Raw genomic sequence first — 15,105 nt, 5'->3', positions numbered from 1 at the left:
CTCGAGGTTTTTGAGGAACAGAGCAGCTGCAGCAGAACGAAGAAAGGCGCACAGACTGAACAGGGCAGGAGAACGAATAACTGGAACGTATCCCACGGGGCATCCTCCCCCATGGCGGACATCGCAGATGAAGCCGCTTCCCGTCATCTTGCAGCGATGGCGGACCATCGCAAACGTCTTCTCAACCATAAAGAACTCGATTCCAGAATTCGTATTTGTAAGCGTTTTCGTATTATTATTATTATTATTATCTGGAGGACATGGATTATGCTCCACCTGTTTTGAAAAGAACAGAGATTTTGGAATGCGGGATCTTGATCCATTTCATAAATGAAAATCTATTTTGTTTCGTGGTTACAAGCAATTTGGTTGCCTGATGTTTTGGAATATGAACCGTTTTTTTGCTCTCAAATCCCATGAAAATGTAGTTTTTATGTAGAAAGATGAATTTGAACCATATACAAGTTATGAATGTGGTCTCATTTATAATTTGTGATGATTTATTCCTTGGGAGCTACATCAGCACATGAGCATACGGTTCCTATAAAATATATCTGTACCAAACAACGCTAGAGCTAGATACTATATATGACTAGTCTTCTGCCTTGATATATACCACATTTGCTCTATTGTGAGACTTATTGTCAGCGATTGGTTTTATTTTCTATCTTTTTAATTGTGTTTTCCATTCCATTGTAATATTATTGGTTAATTAAAATTTCTTATATTGTCTTTGTCAGTGCGAGAGAATTTAAAGTCATCAAAAAAGGATTTTGAGAAAACAGAAGATGATCTCAAAGCTCTTCAGAGTGTAGGACAAATTATAGGGGAAGTTTTACGCCAGCTCGACAATGAGAGATGTTAGTAATGGTCGTACAGTTATTTTAATACTGTAGAATAATATTCCTATGCATGTACGAAATACTCTATTTCTTCACAGATTATTCCCATTTCCTCTTGAAGCATTACCTGAGAGATTTCTCATAGAGTGCATTTTTCTGCAGTAATTGTAAAGGCAAGCAGTGGTCCAAGGTATGTTGTTGGATGCCGTAATAAAGTAGACAAAGAAAAACTGTCATCAGGCACACGTGTGGCACTTGATATGACTACGTTGACGATAATGCGAGCCCTTCCTCGTGAAGTAGATCCTGTGGTCTACAATATGTTGCATGAGGACCCTGGAAATATCAGCTATTCTGCAGTTGGTGGATTGAGTGATCAGATTCGTGAGCTTCGGGAATCTATTGAGCTTCCTCTTATGAATCCTGAGCTGTTTCTTAGAGTTGGCATCAAGCCACCTAAGGTAGATATGCCAATGCCTGACACTGCCAAAGAGTTTGGACTTCAGATTCTTTGCTGTCAAGCTAATACTTAGGTTTTGATGTAGGGTGTGCTACTTTATGGTCCTCCTGGAACAGGAAAGACATTACTTGCACGGGCTATTGCCAGCAATATTGATGCGAATTTTCTGAAGGTAAATGATTCTAATACAAGACTGTATTTCTGTTTCAGCCACAGTTTTTATTTAAATTTTGAATTTTTTATGTGCACCCATAGGTGGTATCAAGTGCGATAGTGGATAAGTACATTGGCGAGAGTGCAAGGCTTATAAGGGAAATGTTTGGGTATGCACGCAATCATCAGGTGATTGTTTTTTTTATCATTTTTTGCTTACCTTTGATATAAGATGTTTCTAAGCGTTCGTTCTCTGAATGTAGCCTTGTATAATCTTTATGGATGAAATTGATGCTATTGGGGGCCGACGGTTCAGTGAAGGTACAAGCGCTGATCGTGAGATTCAGAGAACTCTCATGGAATTATTAAATCAACTGGATGGTTTTGATCAGCTTGGAAAGGTTTGAGGCTTGGATATGAAATAACTCTACAACTTGAACCTTAATTTGAACTGACACAATAAGACAAATATTTTATTCAGGTTAAAATTATAATGGCTACAAATCGACCTGATGTCCTTGATCCGGCCTTGCTACGTCCTGGCCGTCTGGATCGCAAAATAGAGATTCCATTACCCAATGAACAGTCAAGGATGGAAATTCTTAAGATCCATGCAGCTGGAATAACAAAACATGGAGAAATTGACTATGAGGCTGTTGTTAAACTGGCTGAAGTTAGTACATTTATTTTCATCGGATTTGTACTGAACTGTTTAGATAGTAGCATCCTGAGATTCTGATGTTTGCTATATATTTGCTATTTCTATGCAGGGTTTTAATGGAGCAGATCTTCGAAATGTATGTACTGAAGCTGGCATGTTTGCAATACGTGCAGATAGAGATTATGTTATTCAAGAAGATTTCATGAAGGTAGTAAGCTATAATTTTTTGTTGAGGTATAGACACGTAAGAGTGTAGCAAGCATCGTGTTTATATCGATTATTATGAGGTAACGATCAAATAAAAGGCCGCAAAAACACACACAATGATATAATATAGATGACACAAGATTTAATGTCGAAAAACCCTCAATGAGGGAAACAACCACAGGACAGTCCAAGATAATCCACTATCAACAAAGAGGATATAACGCAAATACAAGCTCTACCTCTAAGTGAAGTAGAGATATGTAGCAAAATACTATCGACAAAAATGGGTACAATAATCCAAAGAAATGGTAGCTAACTCACAAACATACGAGTGAAAGAGAGAAGAGAATAAAACCCGGATGATAAAGCCCACAAGTAGTAAGAGTGTAGATCTCACTTTGAATAGTGAAGTTGGAACGTAGAAGAGTTGAGCACCAAACTTGCTGTTTTTCGTTCTCTCATCTTCACTCTCTCTCTTTTTTTCTGTCTCGTTTTCTTCTTCTTATACTTCTCAAAGAAAGCGGTCGTTTTGTTTTGTTAACCCCCTCTGTTTTTTTTTTCTTTACACATACACACACTGAAAACGTTTAGATGTACCCTTTTCAAGACATAATAAAAGGGTAACAGTTAAGAAAGAAACAAAACGGTCCTTATGTTTCGTACTACTAATAATAAATATTATTAAAATAAAAAACAAAACGGTGACCAAACACAACAGTTTTTACTAACATTTTATGTGGGTTGGTAGCGACTCATCTATTTCACTCTTTACACAGGCTGTTCGGAAGCTGAATGATGCAAAAAAGCTTGAATCAACAGCACATTACAGCACTGATTTTGGAAAGGAATAGTAACACATACGGTTAATTTGGTAACTTATGGAATAGAGTAAAGCCTAAGCTTTTCCACCCTCAACGTTACGACTCACGAGTTCACTTTTGGAAACCTCTTTGAAGGACCCAAGCCACTATTTTATAAAGAGGGCTTGTTATGTGGCAAGCATTTCTATAAGCAGAGTGCCAGAAATGTCGAGTTATTTTTGTAGTTATGATTGAAAAATCACATTGTTAAACATGATGCTGCGGTGATACCAAAATATTCTGGCATCAATTTAATGAGATTTTTCGATCAAATTAATGGTGGTTAAAGTGGTAGAACTGTTTACTAGGGAACAAACCTCATTGATTGGCCCTAAGTTTCAGAAACAGCTTGTCCTTGAGACATATTGGTAATGAACTAGAAACCATTGGGTATCAATAGTGTCCACACTCTGAACTACGTTGAACATGAAGTGAATGCACAAGTTGATTGCAATGAAGAGGGCAATCATGGTCTTATTTGCACATAAAATCATGATATCATTGTACTCATTGCAGAACTATATAAGAACTAATTGGTGTAAATGTGAGTGCGCAGTCATGTATCACATAAGAACAAATTTTGGATTGTCTACACATTCCATGAACCAAGGAAATAGAGTGTTTTCTTTCATTGATAGTTTAACTCGATATCTCTGACTTATGAAATGGGTGCACAACCAACTGAGCTATGAAAGCCTAAAGTTATCAGATATGCCCAAAATCTAAATCTACATAGGCATATCAAACAAAAACATAATCTCATAGCTTCTATAGATGAAAAGTATTCAAAACACTATGCAAATGATCATACAACTGGTATGGATTAATGATAACACCGTAAGCCTATAAAATCTACATAGGCATATCAAACAAAAACATACTCTGATAGCTTCTATAGATGAAAAGTATTCAAAACACTATGCAAATGTTCATACAACTGGTATGGATAATCAAGGCTATAAGCATTTAGAATTTAGCTAATGATGTTTGTACTAGTTATAGAACTGGATAGAGATTAACCTTAAAAATCATTTATAAGAGGATCACTGATGGTTTGCCTTCATTTGAGCTGGGTACCCTCTCATGATTTGTCATATTCAGGATATTCCTTTTCATCTTTGCTCTTTCTCCATACTTATGAGTAAATTAAAATAAAGAAAGAAAGATATCAAAGGCCTATTTGAAACTGAATTTGCCAAATGTGAGAAAGCATTAGTGGGATGCCTTCATTTGACGTTCTCATGATTTGTCATATTCAGCAAATTCCTTTTCATCTTTGCTCTCTCCATACTTGTACAGGAGTAAACGAAAATAAAGAAAGGTATCAAATGCCTATTGCAAACCGAATTTGGCAAATGTGAAATCATTAGCGTTACGTCCTTGTAGCCAAAAACAGGACATGACTGTCTAATCTCTACCAATATGTGGGTTGGAGGTGGGCATTAAAACCTAGTTTTATCGTTCTGGTGAAGAGAAGAAAATAACTAAGAAGTAAACAATGAAACCAGCCACAAGAATCCCCCCATACACAAATGCTTGAGAAGATTGAACAGGTACAATATGCTCCAACCGACAACACTTCAATCGATCTCTCTCACGGATAAGCATATGGTCTACATATCTGGCAACAGAAAACAATGATCATTTCAGTACCACAAATTCCAATTTGGATCTCAATCCTGTACACACCGCTTCAACATTTGAACAGGATAAAATGTCTTACTGTTGGGTATAAATTGATGTTCTTAAAATTTCACTAGAATTATGATGAGCCTGCTGGAATTGATGATTATAGAGCATCGCAGCAAGCTCCACAAGCTGTTCCTCTAGTTTCTGTATGAGGCAATATGACGGTGAAGTTCAATCCACAAGAACTCAATTAATAGTATAAAATGACATGGTATGAGGGTGAAGTTTTTCATTTTATGAGAGGCATACATCAAGGTAGCCTTCCAGTCGTACAACAAGATCATGCGGTAGAGGTTCTGGCATGTTCGTTGATTTTTTGTAGAACTTATCGAGCCATAATTCAGCTGTTGATTTTTTTGACTGGCTTTTGACTGGTTCTCCTAATGGTGTCTGCAGGTGTTCTGAAGTGAATGATTGGATGCTCTGTTTACAATAGATCCCGTATAAGACAGGGAAATGTTTAGCCCACATCTGCCTTCCATACCAAAAATTTGCAAAACACATACCTCGGTCATATCTCGAACATTTCTCAGTGACTTGTCCACCCGTGCATAAATAGCATTTCTCTACATGAAGAAAATCATTAATTATCTCATTCTAAAATGAAAAGATTCTGTTACTGTAAAAAGTCATCATATGTCACACTGACTGGGTGTGAAGATTATCCCCTGCACATCTATTAAATTACTAAGAATACAGACACTATTTGTATCTCTTTGGTTTGGGGAAGCACTGGAAAGATAGGACAGAAACTATATCTACTGTAAATCCATGAAATACAAACCATGAATTTTATCTCAGCATATCACTGTGAACATGCAAGCTTAAAACATTGAGGAAAGCATGTAGAAATTGCACAGACCCTAAAAATCTAATGTTCGGATAATGCATGTGTATTGAAAATGTTAATCGAGGGGCAAAAAAGATTGTCTAATGGCAAAGCAGCGGACATAGCTGCAATGTATGCTATGCGTCTAGACTTCAAGCATATTGGAAATAGTTATTATCTGTTTGAGAATCAATGCAACCAAAGTGATACACAAGGATGGGAAGTGAGAATTGATGTTATTCGATGCCCTCGTGGCCCAAATGTTGCTTTCTTGGAGTGGAAACACTGGATGGCACTATCTCACTTAGTGCATGGAATGAAATAGAAAATAATCCAAAATTGTTCTTATGGAAAGAAATGGGAATAAAATCCTAAAGATCCAATCCTGATGCTATTAAAAAGTATACAATTCATGAACGTACTAGCCATGCAACAAGTATACAAGCATATCATGAAAGCCAAGAAGATGCCCGACTATAGAGATTGCCAATACAGGCTTGGAACATAAGATGCAAGGTAAACAAACTAATAAAAGCAAAATTCTCCCATTTGGCCAGGTGGTTTAAACGATAGGGAGTAAGAGGTATATTGGAGCTCTCAAATGATGCTATGAAGTATGTGATCATCGATGATAGGTTACTAGACGCACTAAGTATGAAGTGGCAAGATGCTAAAACGTCAAAATTGGAATAATATTACATTGCAAACGTTAACCCCCCAATGTTGGCCCAAATACAAGGAAAAATGCCAGAATGTATCCGACCACATCCTGTCATATCAAGCTTTCATGATCAATCTTATCAGGTTGTAGGAGGGATACCCCGTCCTGTCTGTTAAAGAGTTGCCCTACAATATAAATGATCAACTTTTCAATAGTACAGCTGTGAAGAGTTTTTGCGAGACAGCAGAGAGGAATATCAAACAATGGCCATACATTACCTCTTTTCTTCTCTTCCTGGCTCTCTTTGTATATCTTTGACCAAAATATATTATGGTTGAATACTAAAATCTCAAACATAAACTATGATACAAAAAACAAAACAAAAAAACACCAAAGACAAAGCATGCATGTTTGTATGAACATCAAGATTACCAAAGCATTATCTGCCATCAACTGACTGATTCCAGAGTGATTAGAGAATGGACCAAACGGGTGACATCCAGCAGCCCAAAGCCAGTTTAACACTGGGCGTTCGTGTATATAAGATGCTTTCTCGAATGGCGCAACCACACTCCCAAGGACTGATGTAAGTCCAGCCAATATATGCCTCTGAGGAGAAATGGGATCGATCTTCCTTCTCTCTGTTTCTGAGACATAACTGTCACCACATATGAGGATAGCATTAGAAGTGATGAAGCAACTTTGTCAAATTCATTATTTCATACAAAAACACATGATGTGTGGAAACTTTAACTTGCATGTTTAGTGATACAAAAGCATGCGTAGCATATTTAAAATAAAGCATGGAGATATAGGAGATCTGTAAATGGTTGAGAATATAAAAAAGCACTGCACCCTACCTTAGTTCGATTGGTCCTCTTCCATGTTGCAAGACAAAAACAGAATCATCACTTGTCCAAAGCAAGCTTTCTCCATCCATCATTAGTTTTGGATCAACTTCTGCTAATGATAAGACAAACCTAAAAAACATCGTAAAAAAATAACTTCTTTAGGTTGATCTCCCACATAATCACAGATTATTCATAATGCAACAGACTGTTTTAGATCTGTAAAAGACCATTAATTATGTTAATTGAACAGAATCAAGTCTTTTTGAAAATCACACGCATAAAGATAAAATTATATTACATAAACTGATAGGCATAAATAGAATAGCTAGAGATGAAACATATAAGATGGTACAACATCAGAAAATCCACCTGAAGTTGCATGGGGTATAGTGGAATAAGCCACACTACAAAGATAAACACTAATGCAACTATTTGATACTTACACAGGAACCACTCGAGTACCATATGAGGTATAAACATTGCTTGGCTGTAGTTTTGGTTTAGATTTGCCTTTGTTTTTTTTATTATTCGCAGACATGAGGGACCACAGAGGTTTGCTTTTAATTACAGAACCTCCTATGTCCAAAGTGCTGTTGAAACTTTGATACTGTTGGCCCAAAAGTAGAAATTTATCAGTGGATGAGTATCAAAATGAAGTGACTCAGCATTCAAGAGTGAATCCCCTCCAATTCTAGAATCCATATTAGTGAAAAGACTACCTGGTGACGTCCAAAATAAGTGCTAAAAAGTGATGGTTGAGATGCCTCTAACAAACCAGCTGCTAACACATCTGTAGAGTGACGCATTTCCTGTCAGAATAAGGGGAAAATAAACTAGGTACTCCATATTGAATCCCATGACCAAAATATCCAAATACAAATCACTCACATCTCTAAGAATCGCGCCATCTAGGAAAGTCCTTGTTTGGACCTGAAATCGCCCTTCCTTTGTTTCTTGTACAGATTCACCACGAAGAGCTTTTGTAACAGCAACTGCTAACTTCTCATGTTCGTGCAGGCTGTGAGTACCTCCAACTACCACAACATCCTGCCCGGGCTGTAACATCCTCTTAACCTAAAAGAAAAACAACCCTTCATTTCTATGAAAACAAAGTGTATAAATGCAGAAATTTACTGTAGAAGGATCAATATTATGCAGGTTGTAGAAGAAGAAAGCAGCAGTTAAGATCAACAATATTTACACAATTCTTTATCAAACACTCACATCTCCTTATGATAAAAAAAGAACCGTTCATTAAAATCAACCTCTTCGGTAATAACATCAATATTTACGCAATTCATCAAGCTCTGAATTACTTAATAAAGTTAGTTATAGAATCAACCTCTTTGGTAATAGCATCAATATCTATCGTGTAAGGTCGACCGGTTTGGAAGAGATTGTACTTATGATGGTTTTGCAAAACAATGATTGCAATCAGCAACCGGGATGTTGGATCAATTGTTTCAAATCTAGCCAGTCGGATAAACAAGAGCATTTAGTAATACAGAAAGCATGTTGACAAAAACAATTATGTGGTGGAACATAGCTGTACCTCACATCTGGTGCAATTACATGCTCAATTGTTAATGCAATAAGGCTTGCAAGCTGAGCTGCAAAAGTATCTTGTGTTGAAAGGCTGTCAACAGCATCACGTCCTCGTGGAAATAGCAAATTTCTTAGTCTGGGAACTGTTCTATAACTAACACTTCCTTCCTCTGTCTCAATTTTTCCATAAACACATGGGCCAGCTGAAAGATCAATAACAGCAAACCTACAGAAAAGTAGTATCCCAAGGAATACGATTAATATTGCATACAGAAAAGTTGCTACACATGTTTCAAGACATACAGCGAATATTTATTAATATCTTCTAGTCATAGGAACTCGATAAGAGAATCAGACAATCAATGAAGTAGCAACATTAATACACAGACCAAGAGATAAACAGGTCACAGTATGCTAGTGCTCTCAAAGGACTTTAACTTGTACAAAGGACTTTTTCATAAGGAGGATGTAGAAGATCAACTCTTAATTGAGTTAATCCAGAAGTATGACTATAATCTCATTCCGAAACACAAACCATCTTCATGAGCACACATATACACACATAACAAGCGCTGACATCTTCTTTTCATATTTGTATACTATTCGCGTAAATCACATATTCATCTTCACATGACAGTTTTCATCCATTTTACAGGACGATTTTCACATTTGTTATTGATATACAACATTTTTTAAACACAATTTCCCTCAATATTTGTTAAACTTGAATATCAATCATACACTCTTCATGTTCCGCCTTCATGTCAACTTTAAATTTCATCCTCTCTCTATCATATGAACAATATATCATATCATCATCATAACGTGCCAACATCTTCATGCCCAAATAATTCAGCTCTTCTTGCTTCCATGATCCATGGCTTTGTCTATTACATCCAGCTTTGTAAATGGACAGATTTTCACGGAGTTTCTTCAATGGAGAAAATTCTAGAAAGCAGCTTGCACATTCTGATATGTTGGGCATTCTAAAGCTACATGCTCTTTTGTTTCAAATTTATTCAAGCCACGTGAACTACATTTTCACTCTCTTTAGAAATATTACCTTCACATCCTGCATCTATTGTTGTATGAGATCTTGTGCAGATCAAATTACACTCTATTTTCTGTAATGCAATAGATTTGCAACTTTATGGAATTAATCCAAATTTCATATTATACCTCATTGCCCAACTCTAACGACATGAAGATTACAATACAAGGAGTTACTTTGCTTTTCAAACATTTATTCTCCTTTGCACACTGTGTGACCAAGCATGATTGGACATAAAATGGAAGTTGGAGAGAAAGATGTATTCATCTCTTGAACACCTTGAACTTTTCCTTTTTCATGGATGAGATCACATAACATTATGATTGTAACATTTTTCGGTCACATAGACTAGTTTGGCCTCTATAGATACATTAATATAGTTCTGTCTTTCCTCATTTCTAACATACAAAGATGGCCTGTCCAAACCTAAAAATTTAAAAGAGCAAAGAAAAAGCAAGAAATGTCTAGCACATGCAAGCAATTCTCACAAAAATTCAGCTGAGAGACACAGATATAATATGCTAATGTTCCTGAAAAGGCCAACCAGCCAATGAAACTAAGAGCTTTACAATCATCATTTCCATCGAATATTTCATCCATTCAAAAAGAGACGAAAAGAAAAATGACATGCCACAACACCAGATCCTCAGATTTGAACTCTAAACTTTCAAACACTACTTTCCTTTCATCAGATTCATGGTCAAAAGCTTAGTCCAAACCTGCCAGACGCCAACCACACTTGAGTTGCACCTCCACCACTGTATCTGTAACGATATAAATAGCCACCATCTTGCTTCTTAAGCTCTTCAATGTTCAATTCTTCAATCTTTTCACGGTTAATACTTGTCTCATTTCGTGGGTCCATGCGCACCTAACAAATTATTGACATCTTAGCTAAGCATTTGATTTTTTTTATGTGAAGGTATCCACTCTCCATTCATGGGCATGATTAAGATCATGCTGATAGTATCGTTGACAATTTTTACAATGATTACCTTGTCCAAGTTGAGGATGAAGATGGCATTTGGCAAAGGTCTACTCATATCTGCTGCAGAAGTTGTACTTGGATCAAATCCAAAAAGATCCAAATAAAGAGAATCAAAGGCTCTTTCCACCTTAGTTGCTTCTACCTCGAATACAGGAACTTCCCTTCCATGTTCATTCTGAATCAGGCACAGAAATGTTGCATTGATAATATAAAAGTCAATTACAAATATGTAACTTGTTCATGAAAGAGATTTACTTCTCGGGCTCTGCCTGCTGGTACCATTGCTGTTCTAATAGTATTTTCAAATTCAATCAGTTCTTGCTGACCAACCTGAAAGAATACAACATGGGTAGAAACAATGTTCATATAGAGAAGAACTGTGAGAATATAATAATAAAAGATGGATCTTTAGTGTTCACATGCTTCATTTCATGAATTATATGCATTAAATCATCATATGACTCAGGCATAGATGCAGAGTCTCAAAACCTGCTAATGCAAATTATGGACAGGGAAAATGGGCACACAAAGATTAGATGCCTGAAATTTGTATTAAACATTTTAATGCTAGCTTGCTGACCTACATTGCTAATAGCCAGGTGCATATTGTTAGAAATATTGAGAATCGATTAGATAGGTATATAGCGTTACAACCACAGAGATGGATATATGAAAACAAAACTTCTATTACATATGAGAGTAGCTCACAATGGTAGTTCACCCATGCACTCACACCTTGGAGCTTAGATGGGATCTGGACCAGCTCACTACAAAATTAGTGGGGACTGATGATCGATCCACCACTGTGTAAGAGAGTGGATTATATTCTCTGTTTGGTCTGAGTGTAACATTAAATGTGCATGTCAGTTGATAGTAGTGGAGATATTCCTTTTCTGTCAACTGACTTGTCATTTAATATGACCCAACTCCCTAGATACAGGCTAGTGCTAGATACTTCAAGACTAAGTACATTGTAACTTGCCCACACAATATTCTACTTGACTTGATTAGCCAATCCTATTACCTATTTCTCTCTTTCCTAAATCCATTGTGTCCTACGCATCTACAGTTTCCTAGATTAACACCTTATCAACCCATATGGTCGAGTTGCACACTAGCCACTCCTCATTTGGGGCGCTATCAAAAAATGTGCACTCTAAGAGCACATATGGGGATAGATTTACAACTTGGGGCTGATCATTGATTATATCAAACACATATCAGTAAATATATGCACATGTCAAAACAATGTGCGGGCATTGGGATATAAAAAAATGCAGTGTCCAACTTGCATGATATATATGACAAACACCTTCTAAAATTAGGTTATGATAAACTGGAATGTCTGCAATTTTCCAGTGGCTTCCTAGCCAGCACAACTGTAGCTTTATGAAGTTTTTGATTCCTAGAGAACCACATTTTGCTTTATAAATTAACCTTAAAATGCTCCAGATTACTTACAGAAAGAACATTGTAGTATAGAGTGTGCTCAATGTCTAACTGTAGTGCAGTGCCCAAGCATGTTGGTCGATGATTGGGAAAAATGTCTTTCAGAACAGACGCCAGCTTGCGAGAGTCCAATGAATACCTATAGCCACCATCACCATTGAAACCCACTAAAACAATGTTCACTTCAAGTGGGATAGGAAATGGAACCTGTATGAAAAAGTGTAGTACAGAAAACATCAGAATTATAAACGTAAACAGCTACAAGGTATATAAGATTAAAGAAAAACTTGGAACATCCAGGTAAATAGTTTGGAAACTGGCATTGAAAATTGCACAATTGGTTAATAAAAAAACCTTTTACACCTACCTCCTCTTCTGGCATTATAATCCACAAGCATGCACCCCTGCTGACATGGGGGGCATTGCCTAACATCCATTTTTAAACACAGGCTAATCACCTATCTAATGCCAAATATATGTTCCAAAATATATCCAATGCAAAGTCCTTGGAACACAGATTACATTATAAGAGCTGAAGCATGAATATAGTATGGTATATGCATATAGAAACAATTGAGTTCTATACTGAGCTTTGGAACGTAGTTTGAAAAGAGATAGACCATCACTGGATAAAATATCCTTTGCCCAAATTACACAGCACTGGGTATCATAGACTATTCATCTCCATGTTTAAGCTATGCAATATTTCTCGAGAACACTCATTATGGTAACCAAGTGTAAAGAACTAATTAATGCTTCTAAATTTAAGGCAGATATGTGAGATGGTGAATCTAAACTACGTATGGATTAGGTGAGGAAATGACAAGTTTACTGATATTTTCACATGTAAATCATATAGAATATAAGGTAAAATGTACCTCCAAACTTTGAGATACCCAGAATAAGACCTTAAAATATTTTGATATACATTCACCAATAATTGCAAAACATTTGGTAAAAAGTGAATCAAACACCACATTCTATTACTCTATCTGTCAGTAATTGTAAGCATACATATGATTCTATGTCTTGGTCAAAATTTGGTGAATTTAGTTTCATTGGCACACTCATTTTTCGAAAATCATCTTTGAAATTTGTAAAGTTGAAGGTAGAAAAACCTGAAACGTTTGAGGAATTTTGGAGAAAAAACTCACAGTTTTGATTGTTGATTTTTTCCCTTAAACAATATTACAGATTTTAAGTGAAGGGTACTTTTTCTGTAAACAATGACCTTTATATATTCTACTATACCCCTTTACCTTGAAAAAGCATTCCTCTTATGAAGTTTCTTCTCTTAAAACAATTTAACACTTTTGAGTAAAATTTATTCTTCCAATTATATATGAAGAAAAACCTTCAAATTTCCATTTTACATACTTGGAAAGGTAGAATGAAATTTTATTACCTTCTGAACTCTAGCATACATTCCAGTTATATATCCTTGATATACTAAATTTTGTGTTCATGAATGGATGGATCAGAAGATATACCTGAGCTCTAGAATGAAGAAGCTGTCTCATTTCATGTCTATAGTTGAGAGGAACGTCTTGGAAAGCACTATGATGCCAATGAGGATGGCCAACATCTCGACGAAATGGCTCTGCGAGAGCCGATCCGAGCAGACATAGGAGAACCATATCCACGGAAACAAAGACCAGACATGTAAACGACGAAACCCTCGCCATGGCCATCATCACTTCAGAGAAGCAAGCTCATTCTTCTGATCCTTTTTCTATTCTGTTTTGTGTTTTGTGTTTTGTTTTGTTTTTTTCAGCCTTTGCAAGAGCTATATTGAATGGAATTTTGATCGGGTGTCATGCCTATCAAAAAACATACACCCAATAAAAATGTCCGTCAAGTGACATATAAACTTACAATTTTCATTTTTCATGCGAAAGGCGCCCAAAAATTATACATATCAAAATGACATGCTAAAAATTTAATTTCCATGTCATATATATATATATATATATATATATATTATGGTGTTGGGCAAAGGTTGAATTGGGAGTCGGGACTTTTCCCAGCCGGCGGCAACCATTATGGATAGCCGGAATCAATTCCGGCCAGGATTTCCGACCAACTGGAATCTAGCCGGATGAGCCGGCTATTTCTATAGTATATGAAAATATTTATATTGTATATTTCTTCCAATGTTTCATTCTGAAAATTCCCCCCTATTTTCTCTTTTCTTGCTTCCTTCTTTACGCTTCCTGTTCCTTCTTCATGTGTTGCTCGTTGCTTTCCTTCATCGCTACTCCCTGTTCCTTGGTTGTTACCCATTGCTCCCGGCTCGCTCACTACTCGTTGCTCCTTGTCGCTTCTCAGTGATTGCACGACATCTACTGTTTGCCACTACACCACTCTGAAGTATGTATTTTGTCTCTTTCTCTTTATTTTCTCTGTTTTTCTCTTTTTTATTGAATCTTTTTGCTTTGAAGATTGCTCATGAGAAGCGTGTATGACAAAGTGATGCATTTTCTTTTATTCCCACAAAAATCTACAATAGGATAAGGACTAAGCAATTAGAGAGATTAGTTACATATGTTTGTCCAATATGGACTTATTGAAAGCCATAGAAAGCATGGAGGAGGTGAGATAGGTCTGATTGTTGATTGGTTGAACCCATAGATATCAAGGAATATGGTTGTGATGAGGTTATTATGTTTGATTGTTGATTAGATGAACTATTAATATGCACAAGTGATGCTAGAGGAATTTTAGGAGACATCAAACATTTGTTGGAGGGATATATTTAACCTTTGGTTTGAAGAGAAAGAGAGAAGGATAGTATCATTGAATTAGACACATATTGCACAATGCTTAATATGAGGAATCACGATATGACAAACATTTTTT

General features: G+C 36.3%; 2 protein-coding genes across 2 annotated transcripts; one reads left to right on the top strand and one right to left on the bottom strand.

Moving 5' to 3' along the window:
• The first annotated feature begins 85 nt into the window (after positions 1-85).
• Positions 86-3,456, top strand: LOC147865342 (26S proteasome regulatory subunit S10B homolog B). Its single transcript, XM_087318126.1, has 9 exons — positions 86-217; positions 741-860; positions 1,005-1,303; positions 1,388-1,474; positions 1,558-1,644; positions 1,719-1,856; positions 1,937-2,128; positions 2,226-2,324; positions 3,100-3,456. The coding sequence occupies exons 1-9, from the start codon at positions 112-114 to the stop codon at positions 3,172-3,174; spliced, it is 1,203 nt and encodes a 400-aa protein (XP_087174252.1). The 5' UTR covers positions 86-111; the 3' UTR covers positions 3,175-3,456.
• Positions 3,457-4,492: 1,036 nt separating this feature from the next.
• On the bottom strand, positions 4,493-14,011 carry LOC147865341 (uncharacterized). The gene is made up of 16 exons (XM_087318121.1): positions 13,737-14,011; positions 12,259-12,453; positions 11,053-11,127; positions 10,805-10,972; positions 10,529-10,680; positions 8,766-8,984; positions 8,556-8,682; positions 8,102-8,287; positions 7,933-8,022; positions 7,657-7,820; positions 7,223-7,342; positions 6,795-7,020; positions 5,379-5,438; positions 5,122-5,295; positions 4,907-5,016; positions 4,493-4,804 (listed from the first exon to the last, which is right to left on the bottom strand). Exons 1-16 carry the CDS (start codon positions 13,938-13,940, stop codon positions 4,639-4,641), a joined length of 2,436 nt encoding a protein of 811 aa, XP_087174247.1. The 5' UTR covers positions 13,941-14,011; the 3' UTR covers positions 4,493-4,638.
• Positions 14,012-15,105: the final 1,094 nt, after the last annotated feature.

Source organism: Azolla caroliniana, unplaced genomic scaffold (genome assembly GCF_043228905.1).
Source record: "Azolla caroliniana isolate FFs.n. ecotype wild unplaced genomic scaffold, voAzoCaro1.0.p SCAF_4, whole genome shotgun sequence".
Classification (NCBI taxonomy): Eukaryota; Viridiplantae; Streptophyta; class Polypodiopsida; order Salviniales; family Salviniaceae; genus Azolla; species Azolla caroliniana.
Note: the sequence above shows the minus strand (reverse complement) of the source record. Positions and strands in the feature narration are given on the sequence as shown.

Bases quoted from the DNA above. Each gene is read 5' to 3' on its own strand.
- LOC147865341 (XM_087318121.1), bottom strand. From the start codon at position 13,940: ATGATGGCCATGGCGAGGGTTTCGTCGTTTACATGTCTGGTCTTTGTT. The intron at 11,128-12,258 runs GTAAGTAATCTG...GTATTCTTTCAG, and splicing joins TATACTACAATGTTCTTTCT to GTTGGTCAGCAAGAACTGAT. The intron at 8,023-8,101 runs GTGAGTGATTTG...TTATTCTGACAG, and splicing joins ATGGCGCGATTCTTAGAGAT to GAAATGCGTCACTCTACAGA.
- LOC147865342 (XM_087318126.1), top strand. From the start codon at position 112: ATGGCGGACATCGCAGATGAAGCCGCTTCCCGTCATCTTGCAGCGATG. The intron at 1,304-1,387 runs GTAGATATGCCA...GTTTTGATGTAG, and splicing joins TTGGCATCAAGCCACCTAAG to GGTGTGCTACTTTATGGTCC. The intron at 1,857-1,936 runs GTTTGAGGCTTG...TATTTTATTCAG, and splicing joins GTTTTGATCAGCTTGGAAAG to GTTAAAATTATAATGGCTAC.